Genomic DNA, 24,418 nt, shown 5'->3' on the forward strand with positions numbered 1-24,418 from the left:
CGAAATAACGAAGGTTATGCCAAACCCCACATAGGTTGCGCTAAAACCACCACCGCAAAGCGTCCTCCTGTATTTGGCCAGTCGGCAGGAAAGTATCGCGGGACTTCACGAGACTTGGTGACCGAGATCACGTTTGAGGTAATTTGATCCCTGTGCGACTCCAGGAAACAGCCTTTGGCGAAATATCACTGTGGTGGTTCTTGAGGGATCAGATTATGACGATATTTGGCGAAAACGGGAATAAAAATAGCTATTTAGATGCAGGAAAGACAGGCTCACACTTGGCCCCAAGTCAGCTCCATTTTACAACTGACTTGGACGCTATTGATCTCAAAACAACGCTAGGACGGCCAGAAACGCCGCGGAGATCGCTAGGTGAGTGGCCAAATCATAATTAATGCCAGGAGATGGGTCCAGGTTAAAAAAAAAACGAAATTCTCCTTTAATGATTAACAAATGATTAAAGGCCATTAACTAATCATTATCTATTCATTAACTAAAAGTTTGTTTCTCATTAGTTTACTAGTAACTAGTATATTATTTGTGTACCTTATTGTAAAGTGTTACCCATTCCTGGGACCTTTTTGTTGTTTGCTTTTTTTTATTCCCACGGATAAGTGGCCAAATGCAGACAATGTGATGTTGTGTCAAGATACAGTATTGCCCAACTACAATTGAGTTTAATAAGACAAGTTTTTCAGCTAAAACATCAACAAAGGTCACCATTACCTTCTGGTTTAGGCCCTCAGAATCAAATGGCTTCTTTCTAGACCCACCATTACTTTACACCAACATTCAACAATCATACCAATTCCTCCACCAACAGTAGCCATCATGCTGTCATACAGAAGACGTGTTGCTTTTACATAAGCTGTTGTTTTCTCGACGAGTGACAACAGCTACCACTATTGCTATTGCTCTCTCCGCCAAAAGTGGAGTAATTTTAGTTTCATATTTGAGTTTTAATATCCCAATCTAAATGCTGTCAGCCCGTTTCAGAGGTTTTTTTTATTCCGACAAGAATACAATTCTGGGGGAAACACTGAAATATACTTTGGATTGGCAGCTTCAATACAAAATACTAGAATCAGTTTTGGACACTATAGAAATCTATTGCTACCCATATTTATGCATATAAACATTGTTTATCTTAAAACATGTTAACATACCAAACTGTCATTAAAACACCAGATATATCACCAGATATATATATATATATACAACCAGATATATCTGCTTGTTTGCCTGCACTGGGCCTGAGGTACGGCAATTTGTCACCCTGGGTGATGGACGGTACACCCAGAGCCTGATGCAGAGGGGGAGGATCTGGCCTGCAGCTTGCTGCAATGTGGAGGGTTTGAGCTGTTGGGGGTTGGGGGATACCTGCGGGAGGAGCGGGCAGGTAGGTCAATGGGCTTATTGGTGGAAGGGGTAAGGGAACTGATGTACGTGGGTGAACTGGTGTAGCTGGGTGGGCTGTCAGGTTCAGAAGGAGAGCCCATGCTGTTGCTGGACGAGTCACCCATAGAGGAATCCTGCAAAAGAAGATAAGCTCAGACTATATCCATTATATTCCCATCATTCATACAGTTACACAGAATCATTCTAGGAGCTCTCAAGTCTAACCAGTTTCTTACTGTACAACCCAGTCTTCTATTGGCCACTGAGCAGCTCCAGTTCGGTGCTTTCCTCCAGGGCACCACGGCAGTAGTTGAATGAGGGGGTGAGTGTTACTGGCTCTGCTTCACTACAGCCAGCCCATCGGGCATAAGGCATTGCCATCAGCTGTCAGTCATCGAAGGAATTATTCCTGTATACCAGCACTGAAAGATGCTACACTGCTCGCGTTGCATTTGAGTTACGTCTGCATTGTGTTTGATGGCCGCTTCCAAGTTAAAAAGTCAACTAGGTTCAATTCTCGATGACTGACGCTTGTGTTCCCCCTCATTGAAAGTAAATAGAAAAAGGGAGCTTCTTGATGCTTATAAAGAATTTAATTATTAAAGAAGTAATGTACAGGTATACTCAATAGTTAATACACAATACATCTTCATAGGACAAGGGCACAAGAGACGCAACGCGTTTCAACCTCTGGTCTTCGTCAGGCTGTAGACAGAAAAAGTTGGTGGCCGCTCCTGTATAAAAGCAAATACGTGGCACAAGGTGAGCTGACGACGTGGCGTGCGGAAGTGTTACTGTGACGTATGGACTACGTCAGAAACAGAAATATATACATAGAGAGCAATCAGACATAGAAATAGTACACTAGGCTGTGTGAAATACAGCAAAAGCTATAGGGCACATTGTATGGGTCCTATGAAGATGTATTGTGTATTAACTATTGAGTATACCTGTACATTACTTCTTTAATAATTAAATTCTTTATAAGCATCAAGAAGCTCCCTTTTTCTATTTACTATTTATATTGGCCTGCTGAGCTATCTTGCCGCCACTTTTTGACTTTTCCCCCTCATTGAAATACATTTGATTTCTGGTGTATCCATTCAAAAGTCACCATGCTCTGTGGAGCAGGGAGAACATCACATTGGCCCAACACTGATGGTGATGCACGCTAGTGGAGCTCTAACATTACGCATTCGGATTCTGCTCCTATGAAAACATTACAGTCATAAATACTTGAAAGCCAGTAGTGAAGGATATAATTTTCTTGTGTCTTTGTATTTGAATTTATTATCCTGAGGCCTATCTTTGGGCCAGCGGTAGCGCCGTCCCGTAGAGCCTACACTCTATTTGCGTGCCGATCTGCGAGCCGATCTGGTCATCTGCACGCCAATCCCATGAACCCTGAGCCTTTGGGTGACACGCTGCGGTATAGCCAATGAAATGCAGGAAACTTGACTCCTTCCAGAGCATTTTGCAAACTGTTTCCACTTTCCAGCTTGACTTTACTCACCAGTTTGACGTTTTCTGGTCCAAAATAATCCAGGTTGTAACGTACCTATCCAACACCACCTCACATCCAGCGCATCGCGCCTCCTCACTTGCAAAATAACTGACACTCCAACACACAGCTAATACGCCATTTTGGACAGACTAGGTGACACAGTCAATAGAGAGGTCCAGGGATGACGTATTTTTGTAGGCTGAATGCGGAAGTCCCGAACTTCCTGGTTCCACACTGTTTCTGTCTATGGGATTTTTGAATGGGTTTTTGGCGATATGCTTCAAATAATGTCTGTGGGCAACGCAAGTTTAATCAAACGCGAACCAAGGTTCAGCGGGATAATCTTCACACATGAGGACCACTTTCATGAGTTTTGTAGCGTAAATGCGAGCCCTAGAAGTAAAATGCTCGAGCTAAGCTAATCCTGAACTACACACTGTCGCATAGGCTTCACGTCACGTCAGCAGTCAACCTGGACTGTTGTTGGATGTGTGCACTGATTACCTCGGGCTGAACGGGGCTGAACCAGGTGAGGGAAAGAGAATTTCCGTGTTCGCCCTTTGAAGTGGTGACGTTATTGACGTATATATCCACATCGACTCAGCAGTGTAGTCTCATTTAGCCGTTTGCTAGCTAGCCGCCCGTTTAACGGCATGTAAAAGCTTCAAAACTCATAAAAGTGGTCTTCATGTGTGAAGATGATGTTACTAAACACTGGTTCGCGTTTGATTAAGCCAGCGTTGCCCAGAGAGATTATTAGAAGCATCGCGCCAAAAACCCATTCAAAACTCCCATAGGCGAAAACTGTATGGAACCAGGGGCGTTAGCATCGATGATTTCCGGACTCGTTACTGGACCTCTCTATGCCTCCGGGCTAATGTTTTTCAGGCCAAAATGGCAGCAGCGCTGCTTCCATAACTAGGCTACACTAATACCCAGAGTGCCTTGCGCCAAGAAAGACGACCAGTCGGGAATCTGGGTGGGTGGGTGGGGGTGGGGGGGTTACGTTTACTAAAGTGAATGTTTTCTATCACCTACAGACTTTTCAATTTGGCTGATGATGTTTTCTTTGTTGTGTTTGTGAGGGCCAGATTTTCTAGTAGGCCTATTCAATATTTTCTTAGATTGTTTTTTACCCCTAAAATAACATTTTACATCAGTAATGTAACTACAACACTGATCAGTTCCAATTGTATATAGGCTATCTATAAATCTATCTATATATAGATGATATATTATACATCAAAATATATCAAATTACATCATATAATACAATTAAGAGAATGTATAGAATATATGATTGATAATATAATATGATATTTAGGTGATTGATTAAAAGACACAAAAACATTGGGTACAAAAACAGGGGTAAATAGCCTATTTAACCTATTGAACAGGCTCGTCAATGCTTTTCCACTTTGGCCCTATGGTAGGTTTCGACCTAGCCTTGTTTTATCCTTATGTTGGTTTGAGCTTGGCGGTGAAGTTCGCAGACGACACTGCATTAGTTGACACTTCCAACAGTCACGCCCATTTTGAGGAGGAAGCAAACAATCTGCACCAGTGGTGTGAGGAGCACTTTCTCCAGATAAACGTGAGAAAAACAAAGGAGCTCCTCATAGACTTCCGGAGAAAGGCCGATCACGTCCCACAGCTGAAACTCAATGGAGAGGTTGTGGAGAGGGTTAGCAGCTACAAGTACCTCGGGACCACCATTGACAGCGGGCTGACCTTCAATGACAACACACAAATCATCTTCAAAAAGTGCCAGCAACGGACCTACCTTCTACGAAGGCTGAGGCACCTGAACGTAGCCCCTCCCATCCTCCGCAGCTTCTATATTTGCCACATAGAGAGCCTCCTCACCTTCTCTTTTCTGGCCTGGTACGAGGGTCTCTCAGAGGCCAATAAGGCCAAACTGAGGAGGGTGATTAGCCTGGGGTCCAAGCTCTGCGGGGCGCAATGCTCACCCCTCCAACGGCTTTATGACCAGAGGGCGGTGAAGAAAGCAAGTCAGATCGCGAGGGACTCAACTCATAACCTCAGCACTTGCTTTCAGATCCTGCCCTCTGGTAGGAGATATGCTGCCCCTATATTTAAAACTAACAGGGGGAGGGCCAGCTTCATCCCCTCTGCTATTAGGCTCCTTAACAAACATAGCCCCCGCTAAACCCCCCCCCCCCCCCCGCCCCTCCCCTCCATGAGGGAAACCTGGCCCTGTTGTGTGCTACCCCTCCCCCCCCCCCCCCATTTTAGAACTTTTAGAGTAATTATGTATTTTTTTTTGTGTGGTATTTTGTATGCTGTGATCTATTCACTTTTTTAGATTTTGTCTTGTTTTTGCTGTACTGACCTTAACAAAGTGAATTTCCCTTGTGGACAATAAAGTACAACTTGACTTGACTTGATGTTGAATCACCCAGTATAATAAAATCACAATGCTGATGAGAGTTACCTTCTTCTGTAGGATGTAAAGTGATACTACACGAGTATAATAAAATCATAATGCTGATGAGAGGTACCTTCTCCTGTAGGATGTAAAGTGATACTGCACGAGTATAATAAAATCATAATGCTGATGAGAGGTACCTTCTCCTGTAGGATGTAAAGTGATACTGCACGAGTATAATAAAATCATAATGCTGATGAGAGGTACCTTCTCCTGTAGGATGTAAAGTGATACTGCATGAGTAATAAAATCATAATGCTGATGAGAGGTACCTACTCATGTAGGATGTAAAGTGATACTGCATGAGTATAATAAAATCATAATGCTGATGAGAGGTACCTTCTCCTGTAGGATGTAATGTGATACTGCATGAGTATAATAAAATAATAATGCTGACGAGAGGTACCTTCTCATGTAGGATGTAATGTGATACTGCATGAGTATAGTAAAATCATAATGCTGATGAGAGGTACCTTCTCCTGTAGGATGTAAAGTGATACTGCATGACTCTTTCCTTCATGCTCTGTCATTTTTGGAAGCACACCAACTGCAGCAAAGCACAAGGACATTCAAGTGTCATTCATTACACATCCAGTATTCATTGCACAATTTCCTCAAGGGGATCATTAAGTTTCATCTCATCTATGTCCTATATGTCTATCTAATATCTAATCCTATCTTACATAAATTGAAGAATGTATATCACATGTAGAAGACCTTTTTTCATGTATCGAGTAACAATTCATACCTGCATGATTAATTGGTGAATGTTGACACTCGTAGTGAAACCCGGAGAGAGGCTTCCTAGCAAGATGTCTGGGCCTATAATGACAAAATGACACCTATGGATTGATTGATTCTATTGCTATATGAAATGTTAACCTCTCTAGAGGTTGCAAACTATTTTTGCATTTGACATGTGCCAAGTCTGAGAATAAATCATTCTTGACATGTTCTTAGATGCTGGTACCGTGGTATTGAGGGGAAAGTTATAACACAACAGTTTGTTTTTGTTTGTTTGTTATCACCATAATTTGAAATAACAATAAATAATCATTGTTCATTTGCTGTCCAGACCTGTCTATCTACTATTTGTAACATCTGTAGCGGTTGATTTACAACACCAGTGAATTGGTAACATGCCACCACAAGTAGCTCTTTGGAAAGAAGTCAGTGGGTTTGGGCCAAATATGAGTGGAGTATCATTATAATTAACTCATCATTAAATGATACACAAACAATTGTAGTGATTGTAATAGTAATAATAAGATCCATTGTCAGTGTTTTGTGATCAAAGATAAAAAGTAACAAGCTAGGGGAGCAAGGGGCTATCCAAACACTGTTTCATGCAGAATATGTGCACTTATCCCCAATATGACTGTGAATATGAATATTAATATGAATATTAGGCTTGGGTGGTATTATGGTATACCGGGGTTTTTAGAAATACCGAAGGTATGATTTTCAATACCGTCAAAACCGTTTTCTATCTTTTTTGGTCAGCCAAAATAGTCACAAGTGTGCTTGCCTGCTGGGCAGAGCCTACATTATTTTTATTTAATCTTATTCACCATTCGTAGGCTATTTTTAACCTTATTAATAGGCAACCATAATGTGTTACAAGCAACACCATTATATTGTTTAAGACCACTTTAAACTGAACCTGTTACAGGCTTGTCCACCATAACAGTGTCCATTTCATTCCTTTAATTGTATTTCTCCATTGAGGACATAATATGTCCTCAATATACATTCACATATTATGTGAATAACATTGTGCTAGTAAAAAAAAAAAAAAAAAAAGTTTCTGAAACAGAAGTTGCAATCTTCTTTTCACTGATGGACATGCATTTATAAAACCGGTACCTTCTCCTGGTACCTTCTCCTGGTAAACAGCTTAATTATGGTCACCTACCTTCCTTAGCATAGTAATACTAATAATAAGCATAATAATTGTAATCTACACAATGTACACAATCTACAAAAACATGCAATAATATAAACGGTGTTGTGTTCACGTTCATAGCTCATATAATATAATGTATCATTATCGTTAATTTCAAGCTCAATTCTTACCCAGAGAAAAGGTACAGCACTGAAAATGTAACAAGCAATAGTTTTTTAAACATCTTTATTTTAAAAGATGAAAAAACCCAGGTGCTTTAGTCCCAATTAAGCTTCAATGCTCCTGGCCAATCCCGGCGCCACAGGGCGTGGTTATTGCTTATCCTATGTGGGGTTAGAAATCACGCGCCAATGACAGTTCTTACTTTTTGGATGGCTTCCAGCAGGCACACATCGTTACCAAGGTGATAAGGAGAAAGATGCCTCCGGTGGAAAGGATGATATAGAGGGAACTCCTCCCTGGTAGGATCACGAGACATCACAGTCAATGAGTTCAGGTATAGCTTTGAACATAATACAGAAGGAAAAATCAAGGGAACATACAAAATAGAGTTTTTACAGCATGTAACCTCACAGGTGTGTGTGTGTGTGTGTGTGTGTGTGTGTGTGTGTGTGTGTGTGTGGGGGGGGGGGGGGGGGGTTCCCAAGATGCATTGAGGCAAAACCTCTTTGGAATTCTGCTCCAACAGCTTCACCAGCATGGCCTTGCTCGTGAAGCTGGTGGACCAGTTTATTTATCCTACTGCGATAAATAATAGCCTACATAATCTCAATACAGTGGGTAACAGATCCATTGCTTATCTTGCTGCCCACATCATATTTCTAGCACAGTATACTGTTTTATGAATAGGCCCAGATTAATTTTTTTATATCCCCGGCCCCCAGATCTATTCATCTGTCATTCATCCTTTAAAGTCCTCAAAATAACATGATATGATATACTTCTTTATAGGTTCCTTGTCTGTTTGTCAATCAAGGCTAATGTTGAAGTTTATGAAAAAGAGAAAAGCCAGCACTCCAAATGTCTTTTTTGTTGATTTATTTCCTCATGTACCTGGGCAGCAGCAACGAACGTTTCAGTCAAAGACCTTCCTCAGCGTTGTGCTGTGTCAGGCAAAAACGGCTAACCAACCTCCTACAGTAACTTGTCACAAATATGATGTGGGCAGCAAGATAAGCAATGGATCTGTTACCCACTGTATTGAGATTATGTAGGCTATTATTTATCGCAGTAGGATAAATAAACTGGTCCACCAGCTTCACGAGCAAGGCCATGCTGGTGAAGCTGTTGGAGCAGAATTCCAAAGAGGTTTTGCCTCAATGCATCTTGGGAACCCCCCCCCCCCCCCCCCCCCCCCACACACACACACACACACTAAAGAGGGCTGGACCCTAGAAACACCCTTGGTCAAGAGAATATCACCTACGGTAAACAGACAATTTGGTTGGCAGGCTCTTCATGCTGCCTATAGGATTTTCCACTGTGCAGCTGTAGATGTCATCATCTGCCATAAGCACTCGTGTGATGGTCAAGAGCTTCTGGTCAGGTGACAACAAGAACCGCGTCTCATTGGTCAGTAGTTTCCCACCTTTTGACCATCTGTATGTAGTCCTGGTTCCATTGTCATGGGAGCAATTGAGGATGAAGTTCTCGCTGAGCTCCAGTACTGATGAAGACTCCATGTGAATATAGGGCCTGGAGATGGGCTCTGTGGGAGATTTAGTAAGCTATGACTATCTACAGATAAATTATATCACACAAACACAGTAGATGTCAATGTATCATAAAATAACATCACAAAAATGAACAAGGCAACAGAAACATGCCATCCCCCACACGCAGTAATTGTTTAAGCTAATGATTTAAAATCTGGAAATGACATCTCAATCATACACTTCAATAGTAGAAGCTTGTACACAAACTTCGATAGTATCCAGGACTATCTAAGCAACTTTAAAAAAACCTTTAACATTGTTGCAATTTTGGAAACATGGTTCAACTCTTTCCCCTAAAAGGGCATGAGTTACACTACAGGAACAGAGAAAAGAAAATGCGGGGTGGAGTTGCCTTCTATGTAGACACCAACCTAAATTATAAGGTGATGGAAAGCAAGTCAATTACTATAGATGATGTCTTAGAATGTATAACCATTGAAATATGCAGGGAAAAGCATAAAAATATAATCGTTAGCTGTGTCTATAGAGCACCAGGGACTGATCTCGAAATCTCGAGTAACATGGAAAATCTGTTCTCCAACACCCAGAAAGTCACTTTTGTCTGTGGAAATTTTAATATAGATCTACTAAATCCACACAAACAAAAAAGATTGATGAATTCATTGATAATATGTATAGCATTAACCTATATCCATTAATAACCAGACCTACTAGAATAATGCGTTATTACTTGATAATAATAACTTGATACTTGATAACAATGCTGTTATTACTTGATGAATAGCTTTGTTTATACTGTACAACTGTTGTAAAAGCAATATCACACTCTAGGGCGTGATGTTGGTACTGGATATCATCACGGCTCTACAACCGAATCACAGCTGTGACGACGATATCCAGTACATCACTCTCTTTCGTGTGATATTGCTTAAATATCACAGTAGAACATGTCCTACCATCCACAGTGAGTGTGATGCTGGACTCCCCTGCAAAGGTATCATCTGTGATGGAGATCTCTACGTCATATGTTCCCTCATCCAAGAGTCTGAGGTTGTGGAGAAGCAGAGTTCCATTCTCAAACACCAGGATGCGGTCACGATACTCGGGCCTCAGGTTCCCAATGATGTCGGTACCAATGGACTGGACCACAGTGACAGTCTTTTCCCTCTTGAGCTGCCACTTGATGACCGGCGGATCCGCGCTGAAACTGATGTACTGGACAGACAGGAGGGCCTCCCCTCCTAATGTGCCTCTGATAAGAGTGCTGGGGCTGGTGATATTCACTGCCAACACTCCACCTGCACACAAATGTCAAGGAGAGAGTCCTGCATTAGGTTGTTTTTCATGTTCACATGATTCCAACATAACACTCCCACAGGTTAAAATACTCTCGCATAGGTTAAAGTAAGCACCACTATTCACCTTATTCACCACGCCTACTTTTTCTCTCTTCCGCGTCGACGCAATTGTATTTGTTCTTCCGGTTCAGTGCTAGTTGGCGGCCAATTTAGAAACAAAACATCACTATATGAATTAAGTTTGGCAACATTTTGAAGCTACACTGCGGCCAACTTCAGTTACATGTTCATAGCGTTACTGCTCCTCGCAGTTACAAAAGTACGTCGACAGTGTTTTCTCACTGCCAGGCAGTAGCCTACTGTAGGGGTTGACAGCCGGTCACACAGCCAGCTCCTCGCTGCTCGTTAAAAATGTCCAAATAGGCGTTATTCTGATAAACTCGTCACATGAATGTAACGTTCTCATCCAACAAAATATTAAAACTTTATAACAGTTTGTTTTTTTTGCTTGAAAACAGCTTTTTGGCATGTCTAAAAATTACTACGATAGGCGAAATCTACTTCCGTGTCTAAAACGGAAGGACAATTACAAGTTGTCCTGGCAAGTAGTTTTCCAGTGGCTGGAAAACTAAACGAGCTAGACATGTCTTTGTGTTGTGCAGTGAGATGCCAGAATCGGAAAGCTATTGTAGCAGAGTATTCGGGTCCACCTATTCACACTTGGTTAATAAAATAATAAACGATAGAGCCAGGCTGTAACGTTATAACAAGCTTCACCTAATTCTCCCCACATATCCTGTTCTACGGCAACTCGAGGGAACATACACAGCCTCGCACACACGCAATAGAACACAACACAACACTGAACAGTCTGTTACACTATCAACAAAGCAAGGACTAAAGTTTTACCGAATCCCGTCAACTCATACTCCTTTTAATGCTAACCGTAGGCGTCTTTGGTTGCAAGCTGAAAGAGGAAATCATAAAAAATGCCCGACTTTGCAGTGCTCGCTTATTTCATATCAAGTAAGCTGTAGATGTAGGCTGCTAGTAACAGCCACATTGCTCGGTTAGTTAACAACCAAGTAACGTTAAATAATGTCATTATTGAGTTGATGTCAGGATTGGTGTTAACCTTGCTTAAGGTGTTAGACATGTGGATCTATTCGCGGGTAGTTGATGGCCAAGACACTCTCGGTAACTGAAGTCTCGATGAGTAGGAATGCTGTGGAACTTGATAGCTAGGTCTGCACTTGTTCGAGGTTGGGAACGGTTGCAGAGGTTGACGTGATCTTAGTTTAGTTTATGAATCACTCGAGAGGACCTGCCGGAACGGGCCTTTATAGATCCGAACATGACATCACCTGTGCTATGACATCACTACCGTTTGCGACATCATCAGAGATCGATGACATCATAGTAGGAATGACGACTTCAAAGTAGGAATGATGACGTCATCCTAACAGTTGAACTGATTGGAACGAGGACATCATTAAAAATGCCCGACTTTGTAGTGCTCATTTCATAATCAGGTAAGCTGCCTGTAGCTGTAGGCTGCTCAGCCACATCGCTCGGTTAGTTAACAACCAAGTAACGTTACATAATGTCATTATTGAGTTGTGTGCATTATCAACATAACAATATATCTTTGCAAGTTACAGAATAATTATCTAGGCTATGTATTGCTGGCCAGTCTAGGCTTGGCCAATTCTTCTTGTCTTTTATCCATTGACAGCGCCAGTGCGTATGGGTCTGTAAGACGTATCCCATTAACCAACGTTAATTGCGATGCATAACATTGCTTATCACTAGGCGATAAGCTGTGGTAGTAAGCCGAGAACTGCATTTTAAAACTAAACTCTAACTGTGTGTCGCAGATGGGCACAGAGCAGTCCTGACAGCGGGGCTTTTACACAGCTCTCTGTGTCTGTCAATGCTGGGCTCACGGCTTTTTTCCTACACGATGCGCACTCAGCTCCAATGTTGACAGCTGTATAAGGGGTCTATAGTTTATCTTCTATTAGCTCCGCCCTTTAGGCCTCACTTAGTGGGTATATCCCTCGCATCAGCTAATAGAAGATAAACATCATGGTAGGCTACTGGACACACTGACTAAATGGATTGCAATAATACAACTATTGACCTTATTTACATTTATTTTCTATAGGAACCAGCAAGCTCATTCCCAACCATTATCTTCCCTGATGCAGAAAATCCCCCCGTGCTCTGCAGTCAACTGATGGCATGTTTCTGTTGCCTGGTTCATTTTTGTGATGTTATTTTATGATACATTGACATCTACTGTGTTTGTGTGATATAATTTATCTCTAAATAGTCATAGCTTACTGAATCTCCCACATCTTCCCTGATGCAGAAAATCCTGCTGTGCTCTGCAATCAACTATACAGTAGGCTAATGGTGGTTGGAGTCATCATCACAAGTGGAGGGATTACTATTTACTTATATTTAATGGTCTACTATTCGCTGATATTCATGGGTCATTTAAAATGTTGAAGAATGCGCAGTGAGTTTAAATGTGAATTTAGTAGATTTAAATCTTTATTTATTTCTGTTTCATACGTATCTGTTTCACATTCATGTCCCATTTATGCATCTTACTAACTTGACTTCTTCCCAGAGTCTTTGTGTCTCTCATTTCCTGCAGGAGCTATGGAAGCAGACGGAGAATCGATCCTGACTCCAGGAAGAGACCCACCACTTATATTAATATATATATATATAATATATATATATATATATATATATATATATATATATATATATATATATATATGTACATACCGTATACCACCATGCCCTTACTGACCACAACACCCTTACTAACCACAACGCCCTCACTGACCACATTGCCCTGACTGACCACAACACCCTTACTGACCACAACACCCTGACTGACCACAACACCCTGACTGACCACAGTGCCCTTAGTGACCACTAGGGATGGGATATCGGTATCGAGATATCGGTATCGGGTGCCGATATGATGTAATTCACATATCGGATATCGGACTGACTGACCCACCGTAACATAACATGAAACAGTGCTAATAACTCTGAGTAGTAGACGTGAGGTAGTAACAGTAGCGGTTTGCTAACTCAACAACATGTCCTCCTTAGTTTTGGAGATATTTTAGTCGCAGGGGTGTTTAATTGTCGCTTATTTGTTGAAATGTTATCTTAATTTTGAGTGGATCAATTGTTTTGTAAATATCTAATGACATTTATTAATTGTTTATTGAATATTGTGAGCCAGGTAACTAATGCTATGATATAATTGATTACCAAACCAAAGACTAACTGATGTCACAGTAGGAGCCAGCGAGGCTGCAGCTCCTTGGGATCGGTGCATCTCTAGTGACCACAACACTTATACTGGCCACAACACCCTTACTGACCACTACATCATTACTAACCACTACACCCTTACTGACCACAACGCCCTTACTAACCACTACACCCTTACTAACCACTACACCCTTACTGACCACAAAGCCCTGACTGACCACAACGCCCTTACTGACCACAACGCCCTGACTGAGCACAATGGCCTGACTGACCACAATGCCCTTAGTGTCCACAACACCCTGACTGAGCACAATGCCCTGACTGACCACAATGCCCTGACTGAGCACAACGCCCTGACTGAGCACAATGCCCTGACTGACCACAATGCCCTGACTGACCACAACGCCCTGACTGAGCACAATGCCCTGACTGAGCACAATGCCCTGACTGACCACAACGCCCTTACTGACCACAACGCCCTGACAATGCCCTGACTGACCACAACGCCCTTACTGACCACAACGCCCTGACAATGCCCTGACTGACCACAACGCCCTTAGTGGCCACAACACCGTTACTCACCACAATGCCCTTACTGACCACAATGCCCTGACTGACCACAATGCCCTTACTGACCAAAACGCCCTGACTGACAACAACGCCCTGACTGACCACAATGCCCTGACTGACTACAACACCCTGACTGAGCACAACACCCTTAATGACCTCAGCGCCCTGTTAAACTTGGGGAGTGCGTTAAGAGGGACCTGATAGAGTGCAATGCAGGATTGGACCATCCCCAGATTTGTACTACATGGACTAAGACTAAAGGTTAGGGTTAGACTAAGACTAAGATCCACACAAATTACTGTTGTACTACATAGAACCACATCATGCACACAGGCTCAAAAACATACTGCAGCTCTCTCTCTCTCTCTCTCTCTCTCTCTCTCTCTCACACACACACACACACACACACACACACACACACACACACACACACACACACACACACACATCTTGCTGTAACAAATCACACTTGGCTCCAGCAGCTCTGGCCTCGGTGCCTGCGCGGAGCGCGCACGCAATCTGCGGAGTAGTCTCGCTGGCCAGCCTCCTCTCCCTTCCGTCCGAGGAGTCTGGCGCCGCAGGTCTCCATAACTGGGATAAACCCTCCCCTGCTCTACTCTGCTCTCCCATTTGAGCGACTGTTTTGGTGGCAGCCGGATGTCCGCTCCCGGCTTATTACAAACTCTGTCATTGGCTCCGACCATGTCAATCAGAGCGGCTCCCTCCTCCCTATGTGTCGCTGTAAATAGTGCCCTGCTGCCTCAGTGAAAACAACAACGATAACTAGCTAGCAAGCTAACGGCAGAAACCTACACACTAGCACGTTGCTACACGCTGAAAACGGCAAGTTGGATTGTTTGAAACTATTTTCCAAGGGCACTGCCGCTAAGCGTCGCCCATCGCAATCCCACTATGGAGACCTGCGGCGCCTCGCTCAACCATGTCTCAGCTTTTTTCTGTGCGCTCTGCAGCTAGCTGTGGCTGAGAGAGACTGTGCATGATGCTGTGTTATTTCGACCGCGAGCATGACGCATTGATAACAACATTGCAAGTATTTATTTTGGAACACTGAAAGCACACCGCATGTCAGCCTGCACGTGAAAGAGAGGGGGAAATATTGATGGTGAGATGTAGCCTAGATCAAGATCTAAAGCTGTCTAAAGGCAATCCATTATTTCAGAATAGCCTACTACAAACGTGTGAAGTTGTCTTTGGTGTGCACCTGATAAACGATGTGTTCACTGTCCACTGGTGTGTAGATTAGACTTGCTTTGTGCGTGCACGTGATTAATGCATGTGCATGTTAATGGGCCCTGCATGCCAAACCAGAAACCCTGGATCAATAGTGACGTCCGGGCAGCCCTCCACGCCAGGACCACCGCCTTCAACTCCGGAACACCAGAGGAATACAAACAGACAAGATATGCCCTCCGAAGCACTTTAAAAAGAGCACGGAGAGAATATGGCAGGCAGCTGGAAGCAAAACTGGACTCCAACAACCCCAAACACCTGTGGAGAGGACTCCACGCTGCCACTGACTTCAAAGGGGCAAAACAACAACACAACAACGAGTCACCCACCCTGCCAGACGAACTCAATGCGTTCTACGCCAGGTTTGACCCCTCTGCCAGAGCGCCTCCCCTCCCCCCCCCCCCTCCTCTCCTCCCCCCATCACCCCCCCTCTCTCCTCCCCAATAGCCAGCAAGTGCTTCGAAAAGCTGGTCATATCAAAGATCCGCCCCACACTTCCCCCGGACCACGACCCGCTACAATTCGCATACCGCGCCAACAGGAGCACAGCGGACGCAGTAGCACACGTGCTCCACACCGCCCTGTCCCACCTGGAGGGGAAGGACACCTACGTAAGAATGCTGTTCGTGGACTACAGCTCAGCATTCAACACCATAGTACCCTCCAGGCTGGTACGCAAGCTCAAGGACCTGGGACTTAACACAGCAATGTGCGACTGGATCCTGGATTTCCTGACAGACCGCCGCCAGGTGGTGAGGGTGGGCAACCTCACCATTGATTGCCTGAAGAAGACCCGTGTGGGGTCGAAACGTTGCGCTATTTCAATTATTAAATTATGGGAGCTTAACCGGTGTGCGGACATTCATTCTCTCCTACTCAACCTCACCTCCTCCCCACTGACCATCAGCATAGGAGCACCCCAGGGGTGCGTCTCCAGCCCCTTCTGGTACGACCTCTACACCCACGACTGCGTGGCAACCCAAGCTTCTAACACCATCGTGAAGTTTGCAGACGACACAGCAGTCGTGGGGCTGATCTCGGGGAGCGACGAGACGGCCTACAGAGAGGAGGTGGGGGCCCTGGAACAATGGTGCCAGGACAACCACCTCTCTCTGAACGTCTCCAAGACCAAGGAGATCATTGTGGACTACAGGAGGGGGGGGGGGGGCGCACACCCCCCAATCGCCATCAACGGCACAGTGGTGGAAACGGTGGACAGCTTCAAGTACCTGGGAGTCAACATCCACCAGGACCTGACCTGGGCCGGTCACACCGCCACTGTTGTCAAAAAGGCCCAACAGCGAATACACAGACTCAAGCGCCTGAAGAAATTTGGGCTAAGGAAAGAAATCCTCAGGGACTTCTACAGAGGTACCATTGAAAGCCTGCTGACTGGCTGCTTCACCACCTGGTACGGGAACTGTACCACCATGGACCGCAGGGCGCTACGGAGGGTGAGGCGCGCGGCCCAGCACGTACAGGATGTGAGTTGCCAGAACTGCATGAACTGTATAACCAGCGGTGCCTCAGGAGGTCCCTGAAGATCATCAAAGACACAAACCATCCCCACAACAGCCTGTTCTCCCTGCTACCCTCAGGGAGGAGATACAGGGTTCCAAAAGCACGCACAAATCGCTTGAGGAACAGCTTCTTCCCGCAGGCCACGAGACTCCTTAACATGCACAAATAGCGTAGTAGCCGTGCCGTACCGCACTGCAGCTGCTGCCATTACGGATGTCTAATGTTTAATTGTATGTCTAATAAGGTGCATACTATTTGCACCTGTATGATAAGGTACATGCTATTTGCACCTGTGTGACAAATACGTCGAATTTGAAATGTTTGGGCGCGTCTAATGTATGCACATGACATGTACACCTAGGTGCAGTGAATAGGCCACTGTCTCGGACTTGTCTTATCACTATACTGCCCTATTGCTATTGTTACTTATTGCTATTGCTTATTGCCTATTGCCCTATTGCTTGTTGTTTTTGCACTCATATGCCTTGCTATATTTGTACTATGTCGTAAACGGAGTCCACAGCACAAGAATTTCACACGTGATACTTGTACCATGGAGTGACAATAAAAATCTTGAATCTTGAAATCTTGAATCTTGAATCTTGAATGTGAGGTTCGCACAGGGCCTCTCACCCCCCTTGCGACGGGCCTGCTACTGCTGCTACTACTACTACTACTGGTGCTTGGACCCCGTCATCGCCGCTTGCGGCTATGTTTATTATTAATAGTAGTAGTAGTAGCAGCAGCCTATTATTATTTATTATTATTATTATTATTATTATTATTATTATTATTGTTATTATTATTATTATTATTATTATTATTAATAATAATACGTTATTATTCAGAGACTAATTGTTGTAATTATTGTACAATAATAATTCCTCTAAATCTGGTTTCAAACGGCAAAAAAAACTGCCAAAATGTTTTGCCGGGCAAAGAGAGAGAGAGAGAGAGACCATGATGATGCCAGCCTTAAAATTAGATATTCCTCTAAATCTGGCTTCAAACGGGCAACATTTCAAATGTAAAACAGAAAGAATAAAGCAGAAGTGGCCCACCCAAAGCTAAACGTCAAACTCCGCCTATGTATCCAGGATGCACATTGCACATGCAACATTGCTAATCTGATTAATATGACTGTGGGTGATGTACCCCATCAAATTGCTATAGCGGGCTGTTTTAAAACTAGAGCAAAGTTTCTGGTGTCATCTGAATGGAAGAATTACTCAATTTGAATATGAAAAATATAAATGTTGGTATAATAAACTTTGATTACCAGTCCTTTTCATCAAATTAGTAGCTATAATTGGGAGTGATGGTGTTACAGTATAGGCTACTGGTGGAAGTGCACGGCCACAATCAGGCCCTCTGGTAGCGAGGACATTTTTTTGTGGCCCTCTGTATCATCAAAGTTGCCCATCCCTGAAGATTCTATATAGAACCACTTCTTAGATTGTACACAAATTTGCTTGCGGCGACAAGTTCCACTGAGTTTATATTTTGGGAAAGTTCAACTTCATTGTCGACTTTACTGCATTCTTCTGTTTAACCAGGTCTTCAAACACAGAAATCATTGACGAGGGGTTCATGCATGCGGGCAAGTTCTGAATAGTCTTCACTGTTGTGCATGTCATGTTATTGTTCTGTCAACAGTGGTGAGTGTTTTCTAGCTGAAGGCTGGTGTGGGCATCTCCCACCTCCTTTGGAGTGTACTGGAGCAAGTTTGCATGGCAGATTCACATTGCTATGGTAACAGCTGTCAATCCTATAGGGAGGGCCAGGATGAGCCAACAAAAGTGGGGATTGTTTGCTCTGATTTCCTTCTTGGCCGTTCATGAAAAGAGCAGTGAGAGCAGCACGGGCGCCATGCTAGCTTGGCAGAAACACAGCAGTCCAATGATTCTGCTGGTAACCACAACATTATGGAAGGACAAACTACAGCTCCAAATAGCCATGCTGCAAAACATCTGAAAATATCATCCCAGGCAGTCGCCAGATTAAAATGTCTGTATTGTACGTTTCTAGAATCTACAGGGATTTTCAGATATGAACATTTCTGAACTAAAATAGACAGCATTTTGCATTTCTAGATATGTGAATAAGTGTTGTCTTTGACTGTATTTCAATCATGGAAGACTAACCTCTACAGCATAGTTTAGAGCACCCCATGCTGTTCATGCCCCCCGTCATTCAGGGATTCTAAACTCCCTGCCCAAGTGACGTCACTAAATGATGTCACATCACTAAATGACGTCACCATTGTAAAGGTGACGTGAGTTGCTTGAATGGCGTCAGTACTGACGTCATAAATGCTCTTCTCCCGGTACTATATAAAGCCCACGTCACCACAGCTTTAATCACATCTGTGCAGTCATCACTCACATCTGTGCCAACATCCCAGCAAGCCATTCATCATCACCGGACCAAAAGTTTCGCCCCACCCCCTCCCCTGATCACCACCAATGTTATGGCTCCTGTAAAGAAAAAATCCCCATAAGGGGGATTATCTATCTCATACAGCACTGACGCCCCCCCTCTCTCATATCAAGAGGAGCGTCATATCATGGAGTCATATGCCACGCTTAACCTGTTTATTGATTCAATCAAGTTTGTTAAACTTCCTACGAGTCTCTCATGATTTAATTAATGTTATACACGTCATAATGACAGTACGAGGTTTAGGTCAATGTCGCGGCAGAGAGAAGGGGTGGGAGCAGCGGACCTGTAACGTTCGCAACTTACCTTTCTCACCAGGCCGACATTGTAAATAAGAATTTTGTTCTTAATTGTCTCGCCTGGTAAAATAAAGGTAAAAAAAAAAAAAAAAATTAGATAGCTGGTTCGAAACCCGACCCAAACCATAACCCTAACCAAGTTGCTTTTGTTGCCTAAACCGAACCGTTGTTTTACTTACCTAAACCCAACCAAGATGTTTTACTTGCCTAAACTTAACCAGTGACTCATTGCCGGTGTCGGTGCAATTTCGGCTCGCCTACCAGATCGACTCGGGCACGCATTGTGATTGGCTGTACGTCGGACACGTGGCATTAACATGGGCACATTAAAGAGATATGCAACCCCAACAAATCAGAGGGATAACTCTGATTTGATGAAGACGTTCATCATGTCAATTTTTCAAAAAAGGGCGGGGAGTTTTCAGGCTTTCGAATCCACCCACTCCACATTTGGATAGGATGAGATTTGTGGGGTGGGCAAATTTCAGAACCAATGGCAGAGCTCTGTGCCATACAATATATGAATCATACAAACATTTAATGATCATGATTCAAGTGTACAGGGCCATTTCTCATAAACATGAGCCTTACTTTTTGAAAATAAATGAGAGTTTAACTTCATCTGTAGTCGTGGACCCCAAGCCGAGCACATCCGGTAGGGCGAGCCGGCTACCAGGCCCCGACTCGTGATACCATTGATACCTTAGCCAATTTTGAGTCCACCTGCAAATATAACACCATGTGCAAAGAATGCTATATAATCCCGTTAGTATCTTTTTGGTAATGCATATTGTCATTGGTTAATTTCCATAAACTGCTGGGAGCTACAACCCTCTAATTATGCTATCCAACAAGTTGGTGTTAAACACCACTGCATCAGGGTTTAGCAAAGAGCTAAAAGAGGTCTAAAAAAGCTAATGTTTTGGTAACAATTTATAATAACGTTCAGTCGTAAGTCATTTTTTAAACCTTTAGTTAATGATGAACTAATCACTTACAAAACATGAATATTATACATTTGTAGATGATTAATAAATGCTATGTTAACATATCAACGCACAAAAAGTCTGTATTGCTCGAATGTTTACTGTTGTATTTATTAATTATATGTATTGCTCTTTGCGATTCTTGCATCATATCCTTGCATCTATTTTGCTGATATGCTTTGCATTAACATTAACATGATAGTACCTGTATTTTCCTACAGCATTATTGATGTGACTTATAGCCTATTTTTGTAATATATCATCATCTATGGACCTCTGCTAGTTCCATGTCTATCCTAGTAGAGCATACCTTTTCCTCTGACGTCAGGGCTCTGCCCCCTCCACGTCACTCCACGTTACCTGTGCCACGTAGGCTATGTTCTCTATTTATACAGGTGCGGCGGCCGACGCCCTTTCCATACAGCCTGATGAAAACCAACGGTTGAAACGTGTTGCGTTTTGTGTTGTTGCCCATATCAACTACTGAAGATGTACACTGTTAACTCTGTGAAGTACGCAGGTACAAAATTACTTATTAAATTTATTTATCTTCAAACTCTAAGCAGCTAATTTTTTCGCTCTGTTAACATATCACAAATGCGTTGTAAGTCATCTATAAACTGTGTTACAAGGGGGTAGCTCTGTCAAAATTGAAGCCAATGTGGAAGTGCACTTAAACCTGCATTCTTTCGAATGGCCTGCAGGGAGCGTCCCATTCGTCTGTGGACTTCTGTTTTTTGACGCCTCACTATGGCATTTTGGCCATTGCCATCTTGGATCTCGACACAAGTACAGGGGTTTCCTACAGAGCCTGGTATTGGTCCGTCATCGGTGAGCTGTGTGATCAGTGGACAAGCGACCTTTTAACTTGACAACAAAAACATTCTAAATTGAACCCCCGCTCACTTCCTGTTGCAATGTTTGCTATGGACATAAAAGAAAAAAAAACATTCAAGTGCAGGACTGACCATTCCGTGAAAACCGTCTATACAGCTGAGCGGCGAAAACAAAAGTAAAGATGATGAGTGAATATTTCTGCAGTTTGCCGAATGCTGAGAAAAAGGAAGTGCTGTGGGGTTGTGCTCTGGTGAAAACCGTCTATAAATGGGAGCTGGAGCTCTGTCTGTTTCTCTGTCCCACTGTGATGTCATAAATCCAACTGTGACATCATCCGTGATGTCATAAATCCCACTGTGACATCATCAGTGATGTCATAAATCCCAGTGATGTCATAAATCCCACTGTGACATAATCAGTGATGTCATAACATCATCACTGTCAGTGATGTCACAAAAAAGAAGTGGGAGTCTGCCTTCCGACCAGGGCTGTGCAGAGACCCTTATGGCTCATTTCCACCACATAACAGCACAGTACAGCTCTACTCGACCTGGTCTTACTCGTCTCCAGGGGCGGACTGGGATCATGATTCAGGCCGGGCATTAGATACCAAGCAGGCCAGGCCGATACGGGCCGACGCGCGTGCCGGGCGGAAAATTTGGGGCGTTTGAAGCTCAATTTGGGCCGTTTGAAGCCCGATTTGGGCCGTTTGAAGCCAGATTTGGGTCGTTTAAAGCCAGATTTGGGCCGTTTGAAGCCCAATTTGGGCCGTTTGAAGCCCAATTTGGGCCAAGTCCAATTTTACAATGAGATGCACCCACTTTAAACCTGAATAAAGTAATAAAACCACTAGTAAACCAGTAGGCGGCGCCTGGCCTGCTGTTCAGTGAGTGGCCTGGCCTGGCTTGCAAAAAAAAAAAAAAAAAAAAAAATTTTTTTTTTTTTTTTGGCAGGCCAGGCCAGGCCAGGCCACCGGGCATTTGCCCGACGTTCCCGATTATGCAGTCCGCCACTGCTCGTCTCTACTTGATATAGACTCTGTTTCCATAGCAAGTTTACCCGCCTCCGGCCACACCTGGTCGTCATAGCGACCACATATCTGTCCTCCGCCCATAGCTGAAGTAGCCTATAACGTATAACATTAAAATTAAATCCATACATGGAACTTTTAAAATGGTTATGAAATACTGGTGCCTCTAAATGACCTACAGTGTATATGGTCAAATGTGACAATCGGCTAGGAGAATGGATATCACTTTGTTGTTACTCAAACTCACATGCATGCGCTGCGCGGGGGACGGGAGTACGCTACGGGGAGAAGGGAAGCCAGCCCACTACCCGGGCGGCAACTCCCCAGGCAAGACCGCGGCTTCACTAAACCCCCGCCTCCGGCCTAGCGGAGCCGACGTAGCACACAAGTACAAAGGGCTTCCCGAGGAGCTGACTTTTTCTCTCTCAAAACAATTGAAAACCACTGTCATGTTAAAGCTATGCAAGGAGATCGATTTTATTTCACCAGAGCCGAAGGCAGCAACACAAAAGACTGATGGAAATAACAGAAGAGAAGGTAAGCCCCACTAAACTGGTATCCAGCATTTACAGTAGATACAGTAGACATGATTCTGCCTGACCAATCAGTCGTCTGCAGTGTTTTCACATCACGTCACTGTATGGTACCGGGTCCACAGCGCTGGAACCTCAGCAAAGCAGGGACCGGCATCCCTGAAGTATGCCATCAAGCAGCAGCCAGGGCGAGGCCTCGCAGCGGCCGACCTGTGTATGTGAGTTGCAGGGCCAGCTGGGCAAGCTGCAGGGCGGCTGAAGCCGCGTAGCGGGTGAGCCTACGAATCGAGCGCGCGTAGCACGCGAGATCCCTAGTAGTCTGAAACTAGTGATTGAGACCATAAACACATTAGGAAAGCTGGGTTTACTGAGGCCATACTTGAGGCTTCAAAACACAAGTCCACAAACCAATGGGTCGCCCCCTGCAGGCAAAGAGGACACTTCTGCATTGGCTTCAATTTTGACAAACAGAGCTACCTCCTTGTATGTAACACATTTATATGTCATGAATGGTTTACACTTTAGATTAAGGGATGCAGAAAGCCTTGTAAATTAATTGTAAATGATATACACATAATTTACAACAGGTGAGGAACATTTAATTTACTAAAGGTTTATAGATGACTTACATCACATTTGTATGTTAACATAACATTTATTAATCTTCCACAAATGTATATTCATGTTTTGTAAATGGTTAGTTCATCATTAACTAAAGGCTTATAAATGACTTACGACTGAATGTGATTATAAAGTGTTGTTTTTTTAATGATCAATAGACTCAGATCAAATGGTTTGATAACCCAGAACAGCCCTGACACTGCACAACACTTCCACTTCCAGTGTTAATTTTGTTCATATTCTCTAGTGAGTGACCATCCACCCATGTTGAAAATCACTTCCCACTTCCCTCTGCAATCGAAAATCAAATTTGTAACTGTAATCAAACTTTTTATTTTACTTTTTGTAGCATTATCTAAAGTTAATTTTCACAAAATGTTTCAAAGGCAAAACATCAACATAAGACTAAATCCCAAACTATTATCTAAATCTCAAGTCAAGCAAAAGGTAGACAACCACTTGTTCGCCTCAGTTTTGTCACCTCATGTGAAGCCTATCCCTTTACATCAGCAATACATCCGCAAAATGTAATGGAAAGAATTGTAAAATGTAACATACCTGGGTGGAGTAAAACAAGGAGAGCCACAAGCGGTAAAATTTGGGGAATGACTTTGGCTTTTGAAGGAGCCTCCTTCTCTGCCTTCATCTTGAATCTTGGGCTGCGCTTCTTTCCCAGAGAATCAGCATGATTTGTGATTCTGAGCAGGACAGAGCACACAGCCTTTCATTCAGCTGGACTCAGCTGGGACTGGGTACATAGTGTTCTCAAAGGTCAAGCTGTATAAGCAGAA

At 43.5% G+C, this 24,418-nt stretch overlaps 1 protein-coding gene across 1 annotated transcript; it reads right to left on the reverse strand.

Moving 5' to 3' along the window:
* Positions 1–1,274: 1,274 nt before the first annotated feature.
* On the reverse strand, positions 1,275–24,314 carry hepacamb (hepatic and glial cell adhesion molecule b; the record flags this gene model as incomplete). The annotated part of the gene is given in 8 exon segments (XM_083643921.1): positions 1,275–1,535; positions 5,828–5,901; positions 6,103–6,176; positions 7,625–7,718; positions 8,687–8,968; positions 9,893–10,234; positions 24,186–24,278; positions 24,281–24,314. Coding segments are annotated over 8 exon segments (1,254 nt in total).
* Between the last annotated feature and the right edge of the window lie 104 nt (positions 24,315–24,418).

Source organism: Poromitra crassiceps (genome assembly GCF_964638095.1).
Source record: "Poromitra crassiceps genome assembly, chromosome: 1".
NCBI lineage: Eukaryota > Metazoa > Chordata > Actinopteri > Beryciformes > Melamphaidae > Poromitra > Poromitra crassiceps.